Source organism: Protopterus annectens, chromosome 16.part0 (genome assembly GCF_019279795.1).
Source record: "Protopterus annectens isolate FY-2018-M chromosome 16.part0, PAN1.0, whole genome shotgun sequence".
Classification (NCBI taxonomy): Eukaryota; Metazoa; Chordata; order Ceratodontiformes; family Protopteridae; genus Protopterus; species Protopterus annectens.
In genome coordinates, this window is record NC_056750.1 from 650,931,889 (window position 1) to 650,954,876 (window position 22,988).

Genomic DNA, 22,988 nt, shown 5'->3' on the forward strand with positions numbered 1-22,988 from the left:
TGAATTTTTCTCTTGTATTTTACCTCTAACATTATGTAATGTTTATTGTATTGTATTGCTTATGGAGCTTTTCTCCCCAGGTCTCCACTGAAAATGGGCACTTCTTGGCCCAGTGGACTTCCCCGGTAATCAAACTGAAAATAAATAAATAAATAAGGCAAAGAACTGTGATACTAGGAGCATATGTGTATAAAAACAATCACTATAACGTATTTCACTTAAGTAATGGCCATGATTTTAATTTTAATGATCACCTATTTACCCACTTAATCCACCCATGTTGTCCATTTCCTTCTCCTAAGCCCCATTGCTTGAAACAAAGGTGTTCTTATACCCCTTAACTCACACAAGCAGAACTGATCAAGTGGCACTCTGATATCACATCCCTTTTTAACGCCTCCTTAACTCTTTTCTATCCTATGTTTCCGACTACCTAGGAGGTTATGTGATATTAAAGAACAAGGGCATGCTGGGTTGTTGTGATTCATGTGCAAACTGGTACCTTCAGTTCTGATGCATGCAGTTCAAGAACAAGACCAGCATTTCAGCTCAATGAGAAGACCTCTGCTTCACAGCTGTGAGTTTATGGGTTTAATTCTGACTTACAGTAACTGCCTGTGAGGAATCAATACGCCATCTGCATGTCTACATGGGTTTTCACCAAGTACTCAAAAGCTTCCTTCCACTTCTCAAAACATACCAGTTAATTCAAGTCAAGTCTTTAAGGAAGAAAGTGCTAACTAAAAGTATAACCCTGTGACCCTTCTGGATTGTTTTTTGGAATATTTGATTTTTTACACTTTTGCACTGGTTTGTTTTTGGGTATGCCAGTTAATTAGCTAGTCTAAACTGTCCATATCTACATGTGGTCCGAATTGAGAGATGATATAATCAGCAAAAGGAGTGAAGTATTGCTGCAACTGAATTCATCCTCACCTCTTAGTGAGTGCCTTCACTAGGTGAACCATGTTCTTCACAAAATTTCACCAATAAGACACTGATATATAGACTGCATTTTGCATAGCATATATCATGGATAGAAGTAGGTTAAAAATAAAGAAGATAGCTGGGTGCACAATTCCAAGGATAAAAAAGTGCCCAATCCTGGTAGGCGCACTGGTACCAGGACTGGAAAAAATAGTGTAGAATCCTCAAGACATGGAAATTTTCCTTCAAAGGTGCTAGGCTAGGCCCAGGGAGAAAGATGCCCCCCCTGTTGTAGAAGGAACTAGCAGGCCACAAAAATCACAAAAACTGATAGGCCAAAAAAGAGCCATACAGCCAATAGAGTGGACTATTGAAGATAAGAAAGAAATGATGTATTGTTACTATTATGCAAGAAGCCCAGAATATCCAGACAAAAGATATACAAAAAGATTAAGAGAGAAATTAGATGAAAGAAAAATATTTCCACAAGAAAAACTGTCAGAAGCTTCAAATAAAAATTTGTGTTCATTACTATAAAAGATCCATGAAAAACACTATATAGACCAACAAACCTTGTCTCATTTGGAAAAAGAAGTGACAGAAAAAGTGCAAAAATTTAAAAACAAAATTTAGAGCCAGTTGAAGGGTATAATAAAGAAATGTGGACATGTGAAAGAAAGAGAGATTTGATATGGTGCAATATTTATGAGAAATATAGGCAAAGGTATCCATATATAGAACATTTCACAATAAAAAAAATAAGATCATAAAGAGGGAATGTAGAACAGAATATTATTCAAGTAGAAGTTAAAAAAAAACAGAAGCTGAAGTTAAGGAATATCTGCGAAGTGAAGGATTCAGTGTAAAAAGTCTAACACACAGGTCATACCACAGCATGATGGAACATCTAGTGCCCAATGTAAGTAGAAACAAGAGGAGCAGGAGACATCTGAAGAATAAATATGGACATGAGAAAGAAAAGGAGATTTAATATGGTGCAGTATTTATGCAAAGGAGAAAGCAAAACTAATCAATACAAAAAGAGCAGCTCCAAAAATAATTGAAGAGAAATACAGGACAAGACATACGGATATGGAAAATTTTACAATACAAAAAAAAAAAACAAACAAAGAAGAAATGTAGAAAAGTGGATTAGTAATTGAGAAGTTAAAGAAATAGAAACTGAAGTTATGGATTTAGTGTAAAAAAATTAACTCAGATAACAACACAACAGGATGAAGCAATGGACACCCAAATTAAGGAGAAATCAGTAGAGCAGGAAGCATCTAATCAGTTGACATATGAAGATACTTTGGAGCCTCCCAGAGTAAATCATTACAAAGGTTCAGTTGGAGCTATACAGCAAGGGAAAGAACAGGAAACTGTAATAACGCTGACACAGTCAATGTCATGAGTGATAGGCCAGTGATTTCCCATATGAAAAAGCAAAGGATGACACAGGGTGAAACTGAGGAGAATGTGGCACAGGAAGAAGCTCTGGAACTTTTTATAGAATACCTGCAGGAAATGCAAACACAGAATGTGCCCTCAGTTTAGAAGAAAATGATCTAAGAGAAAAGTTACTTGATTTAATAGAGATGGATAGACATGTTAAGATCAATGAAAGAAACAGACTACAGAAGGTCAATAAAACCCAAAAAGTTAGAAGTCTGATAAAACAAATGAACACAGTAATTAGGACTGTGCATACAGATTCATGCGATTTAACATAAGTGAATAGGATACATTATTGTGCAGCTAACTTAATAACAGATAAAGTCTTATGCAAAAACATAGGGTTGTAAGGGAAAGGAAGGGGAGAAATCGAATGCCATTATGGAAGTATCGAATAGAGAAAACTATAAAGCAATTAAGACAAGAAGTGTCATTGTTAGAAGAGTACAGAAGAGGGAACAGATCACCAAAAATACTCAGAAAGATAGACGTCATAAAAGCAATATGCAGTATTATAATGGATCAGGATTTATCATGCACTGTCGCAAATAATAAACTAAAAATATCAGCACAGGCAGGAAAACTTAGAAAATACACAGATAAATATAACTGAAAAGTATAAAAAAGCAATTTATTGATGACCCAAAAAAATTTTATAGAGCATTGGGAAACAAGGTAAACGGAATTGAAAGAACACCAAAAAAAAAAAAAAAAGCAGAAATAGATATATTTTGAAGAAATATTTATGTAGATCCTGTGGAACATAACAAAGATGCTAAATTGGATAGAAGAAGTAAAAGAAAGACTAAGAAGTTCAAAGATAACAGGATATGAAATGGGATGAAGTAAAGGGCATAGAGTTAAGAAAAGCCTCTAAATGGAAAAGCTCAGGCCCAGATGCAGTACCTAACTTCTGGCTATAAAGTATTAACATCATTGCATGAAGCTTTAGCCATGAGTAAGAATTATTTATATCTGCACCCCACACAGACAACAGCCTGGCTAACAAGAAAAACAATGCTCCTACTTAAGAGTGAACCTGCAAGCTGCACTAAAAACTATAGACCAATAACTTGTCTTCCGATGACGTATAAACTATACACTGGAACTGATGCCGACAGAGTTTATAGTCATTTAGAAGAAAACTCAATTATGAAAATAGGACAAAAGGTTAATGAAAGTCATATGGAACAAAGGATCATCTGTTGTTAAAAACGTCATAGTGGAGAACTGTAAAAAGAGGAAGAATCTAAGCATGGCATGGATAGACTACAATAAAGCATTTGACAATATCCCACATTCACGGATAAAAGAGTGCTTAAAATGTATAAGGTACACCCTACACTTATAAACATCACAGTGACCATGAAACAATGGCAAACCACTTTGCAGTTAAGCCATGACAAGGGGCACATTATTATTCCAGGGATAAAAATCCAAAGGGGTATATTCCAGGGTGACACCTGTCACTCCCGCTCTTTTGCCTTGCCCTTAACCCATTAAGCTGTCTGCTTAACAGATTAGGTCATGGCTATAATTTGGCTCCAAGAAAGCAACACAATGTAAAGACTTCTCATCTTCTCTTTATCAATGATTTAAAACTGTATAGCTCATCAGATGAAGAACTGAAAGCACAACTGCAAGTAGTCAAAACTTTTTCAGATGATATAATAATGTCATTTGGTCTTGACAAATATGCAAAAGCAACCATTAAAGCAAGAAAGCTAAAGCACCAAGAAAACATCAGTTTGGGACAAGAATGTGAAATAAAAGAACTTGACCAAGAGGGAGTGTATAAATATTTGGGAACTGATGAAGGAGCAACAATAAAACATAAACAAATGTAAATAAAACTCAGGAAGGAATATTTTAGAAGGCCTAAATTAATCCTGAAAACAGTGTTGACATCTAGGCACAAAGCTGAAGCTATAGTTTTGCAGTGATTGACTGACCCTAAAAGTTGTTGGATAGATTAGACAGGAAAACAAGAAGGAAAGCGTCATGCTCATCAAATGATTTATGAAAATCAGTGCCTTCCAAGATTATATATTCCCTGTTCCACAGGATGTATGGGCCTCCTTGAAATTGATTACATGTATAGATCTGCAATCGTGGGACTGCATGCAGTGGATATAAAAAGTGTATACACCCCTGTTAAAATGCCAGGTTTTTGTGATATAAAAAAATGAGACCACAATAAATAATTTCAGTACTTTTTCTACCTTTAATGTGACCTATAACCTGTACAATTCAATTCAAAAACAAACAAATCTGTTCATAGGTAGGTACTAGGCTATTGGCCTTATGGCCTATATAAGCCTAGCCAAACAGTACCCTGGCTTTTGTTAGGGTAAAAATATAAAAACATACAATAAGCTGGTTGCATAACTGTGCACACTCTTAAACTAATACTTCGTTGAAGCACCTTTAGATTTAATTGCAGCATTCAGTATTCTTGGGTACACACCTGTCATCAATTATAGAGACTCTGATTAACCCCAAATAAAGTTCAGCTGTCCTAGTAGGATTTTCCTGACATTTACTCAGTTGCCTGCTACAGCAAAAGCCATGGTTCGTAGAGAGCTTACAAAGGGATCTCATTGTTGAAAGGTATCAGTCAGGACAAGGGTACAAAAATGTTCTGTGGCATTGGATATACCATGGTATACAGTGAAGACAGTCATCACAAAATGCAGAAAATATGGGACAACAGTGACGTTGCAAAGAACTGGACGTCCCATCAAAACTGATGAAAAGACAAGATGAAAACTGGTCAGGTAGGCTCCCAAGAGACCTACAGCAACACTGAAGGAGCTGCAGGAATTTCTAGCAAGCAGTGATTGTGTACTACATGTGACAACAATCTCCCATATTCTCCATGTGTCTGGGCTATGGGGTAGGGTTGCAAGACGTAAGCCTTTTCTTACACAGAAAAACATCCAGGCCCAGCTAAAACTTGTAAAACAATACATCAAGTCTCCCAAAAGCATGTGGGAAAATGTGTTATGGTCTGATTAGACCACAGTTGAACTTTTTGGCCACAATTCCAAAAGGCACATTTGGCACAAAAACAACACTTCGCATCACCAAAAGAACACCATCCCCATGGTGAAGCATGGTGGTGGCAGTAACATGCTTTGGGGTTGCTTTTCTTCAGCTGGAACTGGGGCTTTAGTCAAGGTGGAGGGAATTATGAACAGTTCCAAATACCAGTCACTTTTGGCCCAAAATCTTCAGACATCTGCTAGAAATCTGAAGATAAAGAGGAATTTCACTTTTCAACATGACAATTACCCCAAGCATACATCCAAATCAACAAAAGAATGGCTTCACCAGAAGAAAATTAAAGTTTTGGAATAGCCCAGCCAGACCCCAGACCTAAATCCAATAGAAAATCTGTGAGGTGACCTGAAGAGGGCTGTGCACAAGAGATGCCTTGCAATCTGACAGATTTGGAGCGCTTTTGCAAGGAAGAGTGGGCAAATATTGCCAAGTCAAGATGTGCCATGCTGATAGACTCCTAACCAAGAAGACTGAATGTTGTAATTAAATCAAAAGGTACTTCAACAAAGTATTAGTTTAAGGGTGTGCACACTTATGCAACCTATTGCAAGTTTTTTTATTTTGTATATTTTTCCCCTAACAGATTTATTTGTTTTTCAATTGAATTGTACAGGTTATAGGTCACATTAAAGGTGGGAAAAGTTTTGAAATGATTTTTTGTGGTCTCATTTTTTAGATCACAAAAACCTGGCATTTTAACAGGGGTGTGTACACTTTTTAGATCCACTGTATATATCTGCTGACATCATAAGACCATGAGGTGAATAAATCTAAGATGGTTTCTGTTCTTAGTCTAGCAGAAGCATATCAGCATCAAGTGGGAATGGAAATCAAACCAGAAGTAGATAAAAATCAGGCAGCAACTGAATGTGTCAAAAAACAAAAGAAAGAATATAAGGTGAAGGACCAGATGAGAAGACAAGAAATGTGGAAAATGCATAAATGTAGTTGCAAGTATAGAAAACTCCTGGAACAACCTCATGTAGATCAAGATAAAACACAGTAATGGTTAAGGAGAGGCGAATTCAAACCAAAATCTGAAAGGTTAATATTGGTGGCCCAAGATAGTGGACTACATACACATTGGTTTACAAAGTCCATTTAACATGTGGGAGAAACAGACAAATCTAGGCTTTGTAGAAAAAGAACTGGAAACAGTTGCACACCTTGTTGCTGGATGTGACATACCAAATGGCAGTAGGACTGTATACTGAAAGGTATAATTTTGTGCAAAGACTGTTGCACTGGGGATTGTGCAAACATTATAATATTGAAGTATCTGAAAAACACTGGAAACATGAGCCACAAAGCATCATAAGAAATGATGAAATCTACATCACATGGGATCACCCATTAGCAACAGTTTAAAAGACAGATGTTAGAAAACCAGATATAGTGGTCCATGAAAAGAAGGCAAAAGTAGCATTGATCACTGAAATCGCTACACCCAGTGACTACAGTGCCTTGTGTACAGAGACACACAAAGTGATAAAATATCAGGATTTTCAGGCAAAAATGAGAGCAATATGGAAGAAAGATACCCAGGCAGTTTCAATAGCAGGAGGAGCAATGGGTCTTATAAAAAAGACTCTACAATCCTATTTAGATACGTTACTGATATGTGTAACTCCGTATGAAATGCAGAAGGTTCTGGGCACATTGCGGGTGCTGAAAAGACCACTTCTGGCTGACATCAAAGACTGAAACAATACTAATTTCATGAAATTTAATCGTATTTTGACTTAGGAATGGGTTCCATTCCCATCATGGTATTAGAAACCCAAAAGATTTGGAGAAATTAACAAAGATTGAATCAATATATACTGCATTTACTCATACTCTTGTGGCCCAAGTCATGTCTGAAAAGTATCTCTTAACCCATTCATTTACACTGTTAAAAAATAAATAAAAAATTTAAACAGATTCAACAGCACATGCCCTTGTTTTCCCTTGAAGTATTTACCCTTCTATTTTTCCCATACAGTAGGATTTTACCGTTTATCTCCTCTCACAATGACATAACCAGCTCTGATTTCAGCCCTTCTTAAAGCTATAAAACATATTTACGAATCAGTGTAATCTGCAGCCCAAATGAAATAATCAGACCTCCTCTATACTGATGTGTGAATAGAATCACCTCATTTTTTATTTTATTTTTTTCGTTTCTCAGATCATGGTTGTAAAATGTCCTGTGAAGGGCCACTCAAGCTACCTGCTTATCAAATAAATAAATGCATAGTAAATTAAAACAATCAAATTTACTTGGCACAATGCCATTTTTGATACTGGTAATGTATGCACGGAGTTCATGATAATGCCACAAATCTGTTTTCTATGAGTGACAGTACTGTGAAGCAGTTACAATGAAATTAAGTTTTGCCATACCAAAGCAAAAATGCTTTTGCAGATGGGGACAAGTCCCTCACACCCACTATGTGAGGGAATCCTCCACAGTCCTGTAATTTATAAATATACTACCTCCAGTGTCAAACAAAATGGGTAAATTGTGCAATCACACTGAAAGTGTTTTCTTTTCTTCCGCTCCAGCTCTCTTCATGACAATCAAGCCTCCCTCTCAGCATTTTCAATGAAACCATTTAATTGCCTAAACCAAGGGCATTTTAGGGTCCTCTCAAACCTAGGGGCAAAGGTTGAACTACTAGGAGAGTGCTGTGATTCTGAAGGAATAGGAGTATTTTCTCTTAGCCCTACAACCCTCCCCCAGCATGATGACTTGCTGTTTGCCAGGAAAGGCATGCAATATGGAGCTGTCAGAGCATGTATCCCATTCCAGGACCATATGGCAGTCATGCCTACACTGCTCTCTTCCACCCATTAGCCATGGTCTTCCTTTTCAACTCCAGCCTCTGCAGACCTCAGTGAAGGGCCACCCCATTATGCTCCCTCCCCTCCAGGAAAGACATGGCCATCCTGGGCTGAGCCTGTAATTGCTCATTGTTTGATTAGTGTTCTGCCCTGGTAAACAAATTTGAATGAAATAAAATAAAATAAATCCTTGTTACCTTACCATCAAGCTCCTGAGCAGCTAATCAAACTCAGGTCCCCTGAGCTGGAGTCAGGGCTACAGCACTATATGCCACCAGAGAGGTTAAAAGTGTTTTCAGAGTAAGTGTTTCACACTATCAGCACTTGCAGAACCTACTTTCAGATAGCTGTTAAGTTCCTGACTGCATATCTTACACATGAATATATTTTTTAGTCTTAAATATTTTATAGATCTGGTCTTCCTGAATGGCACAGATAAAGAAATAAATGTGCCGTTTTTAATTCTAGAGTTTTCTAATTTACTTCCTCATTATTTGCACTATAGGGCCTCCACCAACCTGGTTTGGTTGCGTCAAATTCACAACAGGCTTTTCTGTTGCTGGTGCCTTTTCCTCTTTCTTGTCATTGGGTTCTTTGTTGTTGGCAGTATCTGTAATTCGTTCCATCGAGGGCATCCTCTCCAGTACAGCTGACCTATCCAGAAAGAGAAAGAAAATTACCACAAGAAAGAACAGTTAGTTGCCTTCCTTCTACAGAAGTTAGAACTTTTAATCAAAGGTTTTATTTTTTTCTCTCTTGCCTATGAAAGTAGCTTTGTTTCATTAACAAACAAGAATTTAATTCTGGACGTACTCTTTCTGACATCACTACGAAATTGCTTGAAGCAAAAAGAATAAACTCTAAAAATCCTTGAGCCCATAACATTTGGAAAAGGGGGAGAGAACTCAATGTACAGATTCATCTGCTGGTTCACGCAATGTAAAAAGAACAGTTTTGTACCTACCATAAATGTAGATGTCCGATAGGTATGCATCTGCAGTCATAACAAATGGGTTGTCCTGCCTCAGGCAGCCCTTCGGTCGGCCGGATTCCAAAGTCTGGGTCTGGCCTCGGCTGATGTCGCACTTCACCCGACGCCATAGCTGCTGGGGTATAAAGGCATCAGCCGACGCCATTTTCCTCAGTGTTTCTTGCCCCAGATGCCAGGTGCCCTCTAGGAAGGCTAAATTTGGATAAATGCAGATAATTCCAAACAGTAGAAAGCAAAATATATATACATATATACATACAAACAAATACACCATAATAGATTCCCCCAGCTAGCTAAAAGAGGGGTAAGTACCCTAGGAGTACCACAGAGGGGAAGGAGGGTGGGTAATCCTGACTGCAGATGCATACCTATCGGACATCTACATTTATGGTAGGTACAAAACTGTACTATGTCCTTCAAGGATGCATCTGTAGTCATAACAAATGGGTAGAATACCATAGCCAAACTGGGGGAGGAGGCACTAAGATAATGATGGTGTAGTTAAGATCCCTTGTAAAACAGCAGTTGCAAAACCTGCTCGGGATCTGGAGTATAAAGGAAGATTATAATGCTTGGCAAATGTATGCATGGAGCTCCAAGTAGCAGCTTCTAAAATGTCTTTGGTAGCCACTCCTCGTAGGAAAGCTGTAGTGGTGGCTGTAGCTCTTGTGGAGTGAGGCCTGATATTTTCAGGAGTTGTCTTTCCATGAAATGAGTAGTAGAATCGAATGCAATTTCCTATCCATTTTGAGATTGTCTGTTTTGAAATTGCTTTTCCTTGCACTCCTGTTGCATATGCTACCAGAAGCTGGTCAGTTTTTCTGCTGGCCTTGGTTCTGTCCAGATAGTAGCGCAGTTGTCTGTGTACATCCAAGGTGTGTAGTAGTTTCCCCCCCCCTGTTCTGTGGGTTGGGGAAGAATGTAGGTAAATGTATGGCTTGGTTCAAGGATACCCTGGATACCACCTTTGGCATAAAAGTAGGATTGATTCTCAGAGACACTCTATCCTGATGGAAGATAAGGAAAGGCTGCACTGCCATTAATGCCTGTAACTCAGATACCCTTCTTGCTGAAGTGATTGCTAGCAGGAAGGCAGTTTTCCAAGATAAGAACTGTAAGTCTGCTGTTGCTGCTGGTTCAGAAGGGGGAAGTGTTATTTTTTCTAGCACAAAATTGAGATCCCATGCAGGTAAAGGTGGTTTCCTTGGAGGCTTTACATTTTTGATCCCTCTCAAAAATTGTCTGAGGAGAGGATGACAGAAGACAGGAGGATCCATGTTGTACTCTGCTGAAATTGCTGATGCATGTAACTTAATGGAAGAATAGGACAGGCCATTGTGGTACAATTCTGCTAAGTATTCCAGGATGTGTGCTAGGTTTGCTAGTGTGACATTTTCTCCCTTTTCTGCACTCCAAATGAGGAATCTTTTCCATTTGGCTGAATATGTTTTCCTTGTGGAGGGTCTGCGAGCCTCCAGGATAATGTCCTTAACCCTCTGAGATAAATCAAGTTGGTTTTGCTTTATGCAATTTTCCAAGCAGTTAGCTGCAGTGTTTTTAAGTTTGGATGCAGGGTCTTGTAGTTGTTCTGCGTTAGAAGTAAAGGACATAGAGGTAGATGCCATGAATGCGTCCGAGACATGCTTCTCAGTAGCGGGTACCAATGTTGCCTTGGCCAGACTGGAGCTATCAGAATTACCTTTGGCTGTTCCTCTCTGATCTTCAGTAAAACTTTGTACATCAAAGGAAGAGGTGGAAAGGCATATACTGTCAGGTCCTTCCAGCTGAAAGAAAGGGAGTCCACCCTCCAGGCAAGTGGGTGGTATACTCTTGAGCAGAATTTCTTCAGTTGGTGGTTGTGTGGGGAGGCAAACAGGTCTATCTCTGGCATTCCCCATTTCTTTGTTATGGTTTTGAAAATATCTGGATGCAGCATCCATTCATGAGCATCCGTGGTAGTCCTGCTTAAGCTGTCTGCTAGTGAATTCTCTTTTCCTGGTACAAATTTGGCCTGCAGTTGGATGCTGAGATTCAGGGCCAAGTTCCACAGGTCCATTGCCGTCCGGCATAGAGGGTATGAATGTGTGCCTCCCTGTTTGTTGATGTACCACATGACTGTGGTATTGTCCGTCCTTATCAGCAGGTGTCCTTGCTGGATGAATGGTCTGAATGCCTCGATTGCATGTTTCACTGCCAGCATCTCCTTTAGGTTTATGTGTAGATTCAGCTGGTCTTGTGACCATAGGCCTTGGATACACTTGTCTTCCATGTGTGCCCCCAGCCTAGGTCTGAGGCGTCCGTGGTGATGGTCTGCCTTGGATGTGGTTTGTGGAAAGGCAATCCTCTGTTTATCTGACAGGCTTGAGCCCACCACAGGAATTCTTTTTTCAGACATGGAATGATTGGTATCTGGGCTTCTAGACTGTGTCTGTGCTGAGACCATACATTCCTTAGGTACCATTGTAACTTTCTCATATGCAGCCTGGCATGTGGGATCAATATTATGCAGGATGCCATGTAACCCAGGGCCTGCAAGACTTTCCTTGCAGTAAGTTGAGTTTGTCTTGTTAATGCCAGGAAATAGACTGGTAGTTGCTTTTGTTTTTCCTCTGTGAGAAAAGCCATCTGAGTTATTGTGTCCAGTTCTGCACCCAAAAATGTTATCCTTTGAGATGGCACTAGTCTTGACTTTTGTATGCTGACTGTGTATCCCAAGGCTTGCAGCAGTTGTATGACATTGGCCAAATCCTTTATTAATTTTGTCTTGTTGTCCGCTTGTATTAGGCAGTCGTCCAGGTATGGGTAGATTTGAATTCCCTGAAGCCTGCAATGAGCAATTACTGATGCCAGGCATTTCGTGAATAATCTGGGTGCAGTAGATAAGCCAAAGGGCAATGCTGAGAATTGATAATGCTCTGATCCTGCAAGAAATCTGAGGTGTCTTCTGCAATCTGGTCATATAGGGACGTGCAGGTATGCCTCCTTGAGATCTAGAATCACCAGCCAAGACTCCTTGCCCAACATGGGAAGAAGTTGCTGTAGGGTCAGCATTTTGAATTTTGGAACAATGAGGTATGTGTTCAGTGCAGACAAATCGAGAATAGGCCTCCACTGATTTTCTTTTCTTGGTACAAGGAATAGTCTGGAGTAAAATCCTTGGCCTTGTTCCATAGATGGTACCTTTTCTATTGCTCTCATCCTTAGTAAACTGATGATTTGTTTTAGAGCCTCTGATTTCTGGCTTGGTGGAAGGTTTGGCATTCCTCTCTTTTTGGTAGAGTGTGGAAGTGAAACCTGTAGCCCTTGTCTATTGTTTGTAAAGTCCATTTGTCTCCTGTAATACAATGCCAATTTCTTGAGAATAAGGCTAGCTTTCCGCCCAAGGGTGCTTCCAGTTGTTCCCTGGTAGGCGGAATCAGAGCCAAGTCATTGTGTCTGTCCTGTAGAAGTGGTTGCAGTCGCAGCTGTGGCGGCACTTCTTTGGTTGGCAGGTTGCCACTGATGACCCCTGTAGGCACCCCTAGATTGACCTCTGCCTCTTGGGCATCTATTTCTGCCTCTCTGTGCTATGGAGTTGTCTGGAAAGGACCAATTCTTTGAAGGCCAATTTCTGCTAAACCTCGGAGGTTGGACCTGCAAAAAATCTTTGACTGTTTGGACAGATTTTGCTTTTTCTTCCACTTTCTTTAGAACCTCCTGTGCAGGGGAGCCAAACAAACTTTGTTTCTCCATAGGGGCATCCAGGAGTTTAGACTTAACATGGTCTGGTAAGGATTGCTCTTTTAACCAGGCATGCCTTCAAATCACTGCTCCAGTCATAGCTGATCTAAATGAAGCCTCCAGTGCATCATAGCCACATTTTAAGAAATGATTACTGACCTGCTGAGAATTGTGTACCAAATCCTGAAGGGACTTACGGTCTAAAGGTTCAGGAGAGGACAGCTTTTTATTCAGCTGATCTAACAAAAATTCCTGGTACTGTATCATGTGAAATTGACAGTTTAAAGCCCTGGCAGAAAGAGTAGCAGATGTATAAACCTTTTTACCCCATCTCTCTAAAGCTCTAGATTCTCTTTCAGATGGTAGTGGGTTTTTGGCAGAGGCAGCTGCAACACCTTTAGGGCCCTGAGAAATGGTTTCTGGGTCTGCAGCATGAGCCTTATACAAGTGGTAGTGAGAATCTGGGACCCTGTAGTATCTGTCAGGCTTTGCAGGGGCCGGGGGAAGATAATCAGGGGCAGTACTGGCATCATTGTATGCATCATCAACAACTGATAATACAGGTGGAATGGCTAGAGGCCTATGCTGTGGTAAGTGTAAAAAAGTCCTTAGCCTTTTCCTAGAATCAGAAAAATCCTGACCCTGCCACTGGAAGTGTTCCCTCATTGAGTGTAGGGTTTCCCCAAAAGAAAATTCTTCTGGAGGTGAGGCAGAAGGAATGGAGTCTTCTGCATCAGAATCCTCATAAGGTGAGTACGGGCCTTCCTGATGGTCCAATACATCTGAACCATCCGAGGAGTAGTCAGAGGACAGAGGTTCAGGGGGTTCAGTCCTAGGCCTCTTTTCAGGAGGAGGTTGTGAGGCCCTGTCTGGGTGAGGATGGGTTCCCCTGATCAGAGAAATAAGGTCCTCAGCAAGGCTGAGAATCTGGGAACTTGAGGTAGACCTGTGAGAGGGAGCTTTTGAAGGTAAGGCCTTGGAAAGTTTGGCTGCTTTAGCCCTGGAAAAGGCCTTGATAGACATAGAAGCAGGGGGTCTAGCTGCCCCATGTGCAGGAGTAGAGATGTCCAACGGAATAGTGTCAGACAACTCTTGTGTGCCTGCTACTTCAGCAGGAATTTCTGTAGCCGACTCAGCCATGGCCTGTGTGGCCTCGGTTATCAGAGGCATGCTTTCGGCCGAAGGGAGAACCGAGGTCTCGGTTTTAGCCGAAACCGAGACACTCGTGGTAGGCCTAACCGTGGTTTCAGCTGAAACCGCGGGTGTCGGTCCTTTTCTTTGCGTTTTTTAGCTAAATGTGTAGTCGGAGTCTCCAACGGCATTTTATATGCAAAAGTGGAGCCAAAAAACTCTTCTGCAAACTCCGACCGACATCTAAGAGTCCGTCGGTTGAAGGAAGCACAGGCTAAACAAGCTGATACGTCGTGGTCTGGGCCTAAGCAAGGAAGGCAGTAAGAGTGGAAATCCTTATGAGGTATTTGTTTCCCACAAGTTAAACAATTATTTACTTTGTCTGACATTGGCTGAGGCAAGAAAGAGTCCCCAACGGGGTACTTAGCTTTTTAGAAGTCTTCGGTACGTTGAAAACTCTGGATCTGACCGACCGGCACTTGCGAACAGCTTCTGCTTCGGGCACCGCGCGGCAAGAAAGACTGAGGAAAATGGCGTTGGCTGATGCCTTTATACCCCAGCAGCTATGACATCGGGTAAAGTGAGACATCAGCCGAGGCCAGACCCAGACTTTGGAATCCGGCCGACCGAAGGGCTGCCTGAGGCAGGACAACCCATTTGTTATGACTGCAGATGCATCCTTGAAGGACATCAGCACTTCAGATCATGTGTGGATGTCTGTAGAATACAAGCACTGCAAACCAACACAAGGAAAGACAATACTTGTTTGTTCTTAACTCACCATACACAAGGGGGAGAAGAAAAATAATACTGTTTATAACACAAACCTTTCCTAGGAAGAAATGATTGCCCCATTAATAACAACTGGAAATGACAGCTCCATACAAATATATATAAAACACTACAACCCACTGCATAATAATGGCCTATACCTCTCCTCCCATACCTAAGTACACTGCTTTAGAAACTTGTTTACTTCATTACTGCCTCATAACTGAAACACAACAAAATCCTGCCCACATTCCAACATCGCTTCTAGGCTGGCAGAAGTAAAGGTAGTGAAGTCGAAACTACTACAGATAATGTCCTCCTCAGGGTGGAAAGAAGTATAAAGATGCTCTGACTGTTTCCACTGTCATTGCTCTAAACAAAAGCATATGATCTTTCAAGCTGCAAGTCTTACTTCAACAGCCAATAAAAAGAAAGACAACTGTTTAACTAAATGTTAAAAATATATAATTTTGAAAAAAAAAAATAGGAAAATAAGTACTGGTCACTACCACCCTTAATCATGGAATTCCACAATGCTCTGCAATAGCCCCCCCCCCCCCATTCTTTCTTTTTGTTAATGAACTCCCACTTGACTTTGCAAAACTTCCAGATATTCTTAATACAACTTATATGGCCATAAGTAAATCCAGCCCATCTCCCACTGTCATTAAAAGCAGATGAAAACCAACCTATTTCTGGTTGCAGCCAGGATATTAAACATGAAACTACTCCTTAGCTCTAGGAAATTCACCCCGTGGATCACCTCTGTGGCTCTGCTCGACAGGGGCACAGGAAAATAATTTTCTTGGGTGACGAAAGCCAGGGTACTTTTATGGCTAGGCTTATAAAGGCCCAATAGCCTAGTACCTACCTATGAACCTATGAAAAAATAAAACTGCGACATATAGGTCAAGATAAAAAATGCTGGTCTCAAACAACTGACATATTGTGTAAAATATCCAAGAACCAAGTGAAATTATCCCTGTGTTAAAATCTCAGACTACAACTAAACCTAAACCAACGCTTCTATTACCATAGTGATCAAACTAAAACTAAAATCCTTAAATTCTTGTAATCAGCTAGGAAGATATCCAGCTTCCTGTCTCCTGAAGGCAGAAACATGGTAGGTAAGGGGAAAATACTCATCTAGGGTTACAGACTACCAAAAGTTAGAGCTTCCTCAAAGAAAAGTCTCCTCTCCAAAATACTACTAACCATATATGCTGGTTTATCACCACTTTAATACTGTGATGTAAGGTACAGTCCCCCAAAACACAGGGATGAAGGCGGTCTTGGCCTCCACAAGCTGAACATTTTTAATTAACCTGTTTTTTACTGAACTATGACTTTAGAGCCAGTTTTAGTGGTGTACATGGATTAAAGTCTGACTGCAGATCAGGTGAACCAGGATCAAATAACAATGGGACACCTGGTGAACTTGGCACGAAAGATTGCATGCCCATCCTGGGGGATGAAGGAATATGCTAGATCCAGCCCTGGTGCTAGAAAATCTCACCATGCAGGGTGGATGGGTAGGTTGAGAAGATGTGAGTTCCCTAGGACCCATAGAATGCACATCCTCACACATCAGATCTCATTGCCTTCCTAGTCTAAACATAAAATAGCATCAGCATGCAAATGTGGTAGGGCTGGAACAAAGTCCTACTGCCCCTAGCAGAATGTATGATGCTGCTGGCTCTAACTCCACTACTTACCTCATTCCTAGACCACCAAAGATGGCCTCAAGTTTGGAAAATAATACCAGTGGTACTGAGGATAACCCAATCCCTTTTCCTATTGCCAGGGGTTAATGGGTGGAAGACAGAACCATGGGACAGAGCCAAGCAGCTGTTATGTGAGAGGACCTATGGAAAAAAATAACTTTATAGTGTGTTGCATCAGGTGGTGACACTGCAGTCAGTGCTGTGATTTTCTTCCAGATGGATTAAGTAGATACAGCAGCACATTATTCATATGGAAGATGGAGCCATAGCAACCCATAAATCTGTGAGATGATGGAGCCATTACAATGTGCATTCAGATGGATGAAGGAGATACTGCACTGTATGATTCATTTTAAATATGGAAACATAACGGTACATAATTTGGCAAGATGATCGCCACACAGTAATATACATTCAGCTAAATAATGCATACACCACACCACAAATTTATTGATGTATCTGGGAAAGATGCATGATCCAACATGACCTTGGCATACATAGCAGGTAAGATTTAACCTACAGACAATGTATAACACACACACCTAATAGAAGCTCAAACATAATCACATTGAAACCAGCACCTGTACAGTAAAAGATATTAGTATACAAACAAAATACTGTGTCCTAAACTACAAAAGATCCATGTCAAAGGTGACAAGCATAATATACTGACGATGTGCTGATATGCAAAAAGAGTGTCTAGCATACGAAATTGATTCCCTTTTTAAACTATCACCCTGATGAGGGTCAGAGCCGCAGTAAACCAAGCAGAGGAGATCAAACTTCTCTAGCCCCAACAACAGTTCACAGCTCATCCTCTGGACTCTCTAGGTGTACCATACTAGCTGAGAGGTATAATTGCTCTAATTGTGTCCTGGGTCCTGCCAAATAACCCTTCTTTCGATGGGCTGTACAAGGTGCACTTCCCATGGAAAAAGGTCACCTTCATGACTTGGTGCACAAACCACCTCAAATAACCCCTCTCATCCTTAGGAAGTAATAACTACAGAATCTCTTCCTAGACTGGCTCTCTGTTGAAATGTCAGCCCTCAAAATGCTGAGAGATTACATACTGAAAAAAACATTGAAAATGCAGGAAAACAGCAAATGTCAAAAATTGCTCTTCTCCTTTAAAATTCTTTTCTGCAGGAGGTATCCTTTGATGTGAGGGAAATCACCACACATGCTCCACAAACTTAGACATACATCAACTTTGTGATCGCCATACTTTGGAGAAAATAGAATATTCCAAGAAATGGAAATCTAGGACTTAGTATATGTAAGTCCATTTTTTTTTTTGGGGGGGGGGGGTTGTCCATTCAGTCTCAGCATTACAGAAATCATTAAAGCAGGTCAAAACATTTCAAGTGTTACCTCCTAGACTGCCTAGCTCTCCTCTCAGTCATTAAGAGTAAGTCTGACAGCCCATGAAGGAATCTCATTTCTGTTTCTTGCATCTGGAATCTCAGCCTTTCTGTCAGTGTCTAAGGTTTGTGACCACAGATGAAGATGGAGGCAAAAAATAAACGGAACATTAATGACCTTCACTTGAATCAGCTCCTGCTGACCACAATTTGAACAATGTCTGTGGCTCTGTCACTGTTGCACACATCTGTCCACTAGTAAGCATCCATCCACTACTGCAAGCATCCATCTGCTGCTGCATACATCCAATGGGTTTCCTTCAACTATTACTACAGTTTGCCATTTCAAATGCACAGCCTGCTAAATTCAAAAATCACATTAACTATGACTTTGTAATGGTAGTCCTTTAACTGTTCAAAGTCTGTTAGCTCAGTACATGTATGTAACACTTAAGATTGAGACGTAGTGGATTCACCTTCCACTTCCACTTCACTAATGCTTCACTTTTTGGGGAATAATCCTTCTTCCACAATCTTTTCCACCTGTCTCATGCCCTCCAGAAAGCTCTTGTGGGTTTTCTCTGCATCCCATATTCCAGCAAAAGAAATAATGATTGGAACAGTGCAATCAGAAGTAAAGCACTTATCTCACACTAGATATAGCTGCCAGTTTGCTGCATGTACACATGTGCCTAAGACAATGCAAGCCATCCTGGAGGCTCTACAACAGTAATAACAACCAACCAGACATCAAACCATAGTACTTTTAAATGCAAGAGATGATACATTTATCACTAATCTTATAATTTTTGAGGTGATCCTTAAAATACATTACTGTAACAAAGTCAATGCAAGCTTCAGATCTTCAGCTATTGTGTTTAGTTAGCTTCTAATAAGCCTGCAAGCATTATGTGATGAAAGAAATGACAGTGAGGCAGAATCTGATATCTGGTCTGCACTGTAGGCTGTTGAAGAAAAGTTAATCTAGAATAAAGTACAGTTTTGTACCTACCATAAATGTAGATGTTCGAGTGTCTTCACTGCTGCAGTCATTACACTTGGGTTATCCTGCCATCAGGCAGGCCAGCAGTCGGCCTGAGTTCCAAAGTCTTGGTCTGGCGTAGGCCGCTGTCGCCTCTTCCCTGACGTCAGTGCACCAGGGGTATATAAGAAGCAGCCGACGCCATTTTCTTCAGTTTTTCTTGCCCCAGATGTCAGGTGCCCCCAAAAATGGTAGGAAATGGATATTGCTGATAAAACATACAAAAAAGATAAATATAAAACCTTCAGTAACTAGCAAATACACCACATAGGTAGTAGAGGTTAGTCCCAGATAAGAAAGAGAGGTTGGCGGGTGGGTTACCTGGACTGCAGCAGTGAAGACACTCGAACATCTACATTTATGGTAGGTACAAAACTGTACTATGTTCATCGTGTTTCACTGCTGCAGTCATTACACTTGGGTAGAATCCCAAAGCAGAGTTTGGGTGGCTGGTTCTATAGAGGATTTGGTGTGGCTATGAGGCCCTGCAGCACTGCAGTGGCAAAGCCAGCTCTGGATCTAGAATAAAGAGGCAAATGGTAATGCTTGGTAAAGGTGTGCACTGAACTCCAAGTTGCAGCTTCCAAGATATCTTTGGTAAGTACTCCTCTAAGGTAGGCAGTAGAAGTGGCAGTTGCCCTGGTGGAATGTGGTCTAATGTTAGATTGTACAGGTTTCCCATGTTGTGTGTAGCAGAACCGGATACAGTGTCCTATCCACTTTGAAATGGTCTGCTTTGAAATAGCCTTTTCCTGTAATCCTGCAACATATGATACAAACAATTGTTCAGATTTTCTGAAAGCTTTTGTTTTGTCCAAGTAGAAGCGCAATTGGATGTGCATGTCCAAGGAATGTAGAAGTCTCTCCCCTTTATTCTGGGGATTTGGATAAAATGTTGGCAAGTGAATAGTTTGGTTAAGAGCCACACTGGATACCACCTTAGGCATAAAGGAAGGGTTTGTTATTAAAGAAACCCTGTCTTGGTGGAAAATGATGAAAGGCTCCACTGCCATTAGTGCCTGCAGTTCTGAGACTCTTCGTGCTGAGGTTATTGCCAGAAGCAGAGCAGTTTTCCATGATATATATTTTAACTCTGCTGAATTGGCTGGTTCAAAAGGAGGCAAAGTGAGCTTTTCCAAGACGAAATTGAGGTCCCAAGTTGGTGTTGGTGCTCTCCGGGGCGGTCTTATGTTTTTAGCCCCTCTGAGGTACTGCTATAGCAATGGGTGAGAGAAAATAGGAGGATCTGTGTTGTAATAAGCCGAGATGGCAGAAGCGTGAATCTTAGTGGATGAGAAAGATAGTCCTTTGTCCAGCATCTCAGTCAAGTACTGTAGTATCTGAGGAATGTTAGGGACCAGAGGATCAAGGTTTTGAGCCTGGTTCCAGGCACAGAATCTCTTCCACTTTTCTGAGTAAGATTTCCTGGTGCTAGGCCTCCTGGCCTCCAAAATGACATCCATAACAGCTTTAGAGAGAGAAGTTGTCTGTTTGGCTAATGAATCTGCCATGCAGCCAGGTTTAAGGTTTTGAGCTGACTGTGCAGTATCTGATTGTTTTGCTGAGTCAGAAGGTGTGGAATTTGAGGCAAAATCCAAGGTGGGCCTTGAGCTAAGTTCTTTAAGATTGGGTACCAATGCTGGCATGGCCAGTCTGGAGCAATCAGAATCATCTGTGTTTTTTCTTGTCTGGCTTTTAGGAGTACCTTTGTAAGGAGAGGCAGAGGTGAGAAGGCATAAACATTTAGGCTTTTCCAGCTGAACGAAAGAGCATCCACTTTCCATGCTTGTGTGTGATAAGGCCTTGTGCAGAATTTTTGTAGTTGGTAATTCAGTGGTGAGGCAAAAAGATCGATATTCAGGCACCCCCATTTTTGCATTATCATGCTGAAGACTTGTGGATTTAGTTTCCACTTGTGAGGATCCATGATGTTTCTGCTTAAGTCGTCTGCCACAGTGTTTTTCTTTCCTGGCAGGAATTGTGCTTGCAGATGAACTTGGTAGGTTAGAGCTGTGTTCCACAAGGTCATGGCTTGTCTGCATAGGGGGTAAGAATGAGTGCCCCCTTGTTTGTTTATGTACCGCATTACAGTGGTGTTGTCTGTCTTTAATAGTAATTGTCCTGGATGCAGACGATCCTTGAAAGCTGTAAGGGCATTTTGTACAGCCAACATCTCTTTTTGATTGATGTAAAGATGCATTTGGTCTATGGTCCATTTGCCCTGAATAAATATTCCTGCCATGTGTGCTCCCCAGGCGTAATCCAAGGCGTCTGTTGTTAAAGTCTGCCTGGCTGTGGGAAGAGTGAAAGGCTGACCCTTGTTGAGGTGACATGCCTGAGCCCACCATCGAAACTCCTGTTATATGCAGGGAATTAGTGGTATTACTGTCTCCAAGCTGTGAGAATGTTGAGACCAAACACTTTTTAGGTACCATTGTAATTTCCTCATATGTAGTCTTGCATATGGAATTAGTAGTACGCAGGATGCCATGAATCCCAAGGCCTGCAGAATTTTTCTTGCAGGGAGTTGGGACTTTGTTGCCATCAATTGAAAATACTGAGTCAGTTGTCCTTGTTTGTCTGGCATGAGATAAGCCGTCTGGGCCATTGTATTTAAGCTGGCACCCAGGAATATTATCTCTTGTGAGGGCACTAGTTTTGATTTCTTTTCATTTACTGTGTACCCTAGGCAACTTAACAATCTTTTTACGAATGCCAGATGCTGTAGAAGAATGTCCCTGCTCTCTGCTTGAATCAGGCAGTCGTCCAGATATGGATAGATTTGAATTCCTTTTTGTCTGCAAAATGCAATTACTGGTGCCAGGCACTTGGTAAAGACCCTGGGCGCAGCAGATAAGCCAAAGGGCAGTGCAGAGAATTGGTACTGCATTGAACCAGCTATGAATCTGAGGTATCTTCTGCAATTTTGTCTGATAGGGACATGCAGGTATGCCTCTTTGAGGTCCAAAGTAACAAGCCAAGCTTTCTTGCCCAACATGGGAAGGAGCTGTTGTAGTGTCAGCATTTTGAATTTCGGAACATCCAGGTAAGTATTTAGAGTGGAAAGGTCCAGAATGGGTCTCCAGGCTTTGTCCTTTCTGGGTACCAGGAAGAGTCTTGAGTAAAATCCTTGTCCTTTTTCCTGCTGTGGTACTTTCTGAATAGCTCTCATGTCCATGAGAGCTGTAATTTGTTTTTGTGCCTCTGCCCATTGATTTTGTGGCAGGTCTGGCATTCCTTTTAGCCTTGGAAAAGTGTGAAAGTGGAACCTGTAACCTTGAGATACAATATTCAGCACCCATTTGTCTTGGGTGATTGCTTGCCAGTTTTGAGAAAAAAGTGCTAGTTTCCCCCCTAAGGGAGCTGCCAAAAGGGAAGAGTTTGGCATTGGAAGGGGGAAGTCATTGGGCCTGTTTCCTGTAAGGTTGTGACTTATCCACACTTTGTTTTGGGTTTGAAGCACCCCACTGTCGTGGTCTGTAAGAGCCTTGTGGCTGAGATCTGCCTCTTGGGCATCTGTATCTGCCTCTTTGTGGCCTGTCTGACAATGGAAAGGACCAATTCTTTGTAGGCCAATTTCTGCTAAATCATGGTGGCTGTACCTGTAAGAAATCCTTCACTGTTTGCATAGATTTTGCCTTATCCTCCATTTTCTTTAATACCTCTTTTGCCTTAATACCAAATAAATTATTTTGTTCATAGGTTTATACTAGGCTATCTGCCCTAAGGCATTTATAAGCCTAGCCCAAATTTTTGTGGCTTATGCCACCCCTTATATGAAAAAATACTGTGCCCATTAGTTTGTTGTGCCTCTGTCCAGCAGTGACACAGAGATGATTCCCGGGGTAAACCTACGATCTCCCATCCACAGGTCAAGATTTCTCTTGAACAGAGCCAGCGAGGTGCTCTGCCTCACATGGACCGGGATTTTATTCCACAGTATAGGGAGTCTCTGAGTGATAAATCTATCCCTC

The 22,988-nt window shown here is 41.1% G+C and overlaps 1 protein-coding gene across 1 annotated transcript in view; it reads right to left on the bottom strand.

Moving 5' to 3' along the window:
• Positions 1 to 22,988, bottom strand: part of LOC122790993 (AP-1 complex subunit gamma-1-like) — a 170,393-nt gene that overhangs the window by 141,330 nt on the left and 6,075 nt on the right. The window contains exon 4 of the mRNA XM_044058719.1: positions 8,790 to 8,925. Within this exon, the coding sequence (XP_043914654.1) occupies positions 8,790 to 8,925 (136 nt within the window). The remainder of the gene's footprint in view (positions 1 to 8,789; positions 8,926 to 22,988) is intronic.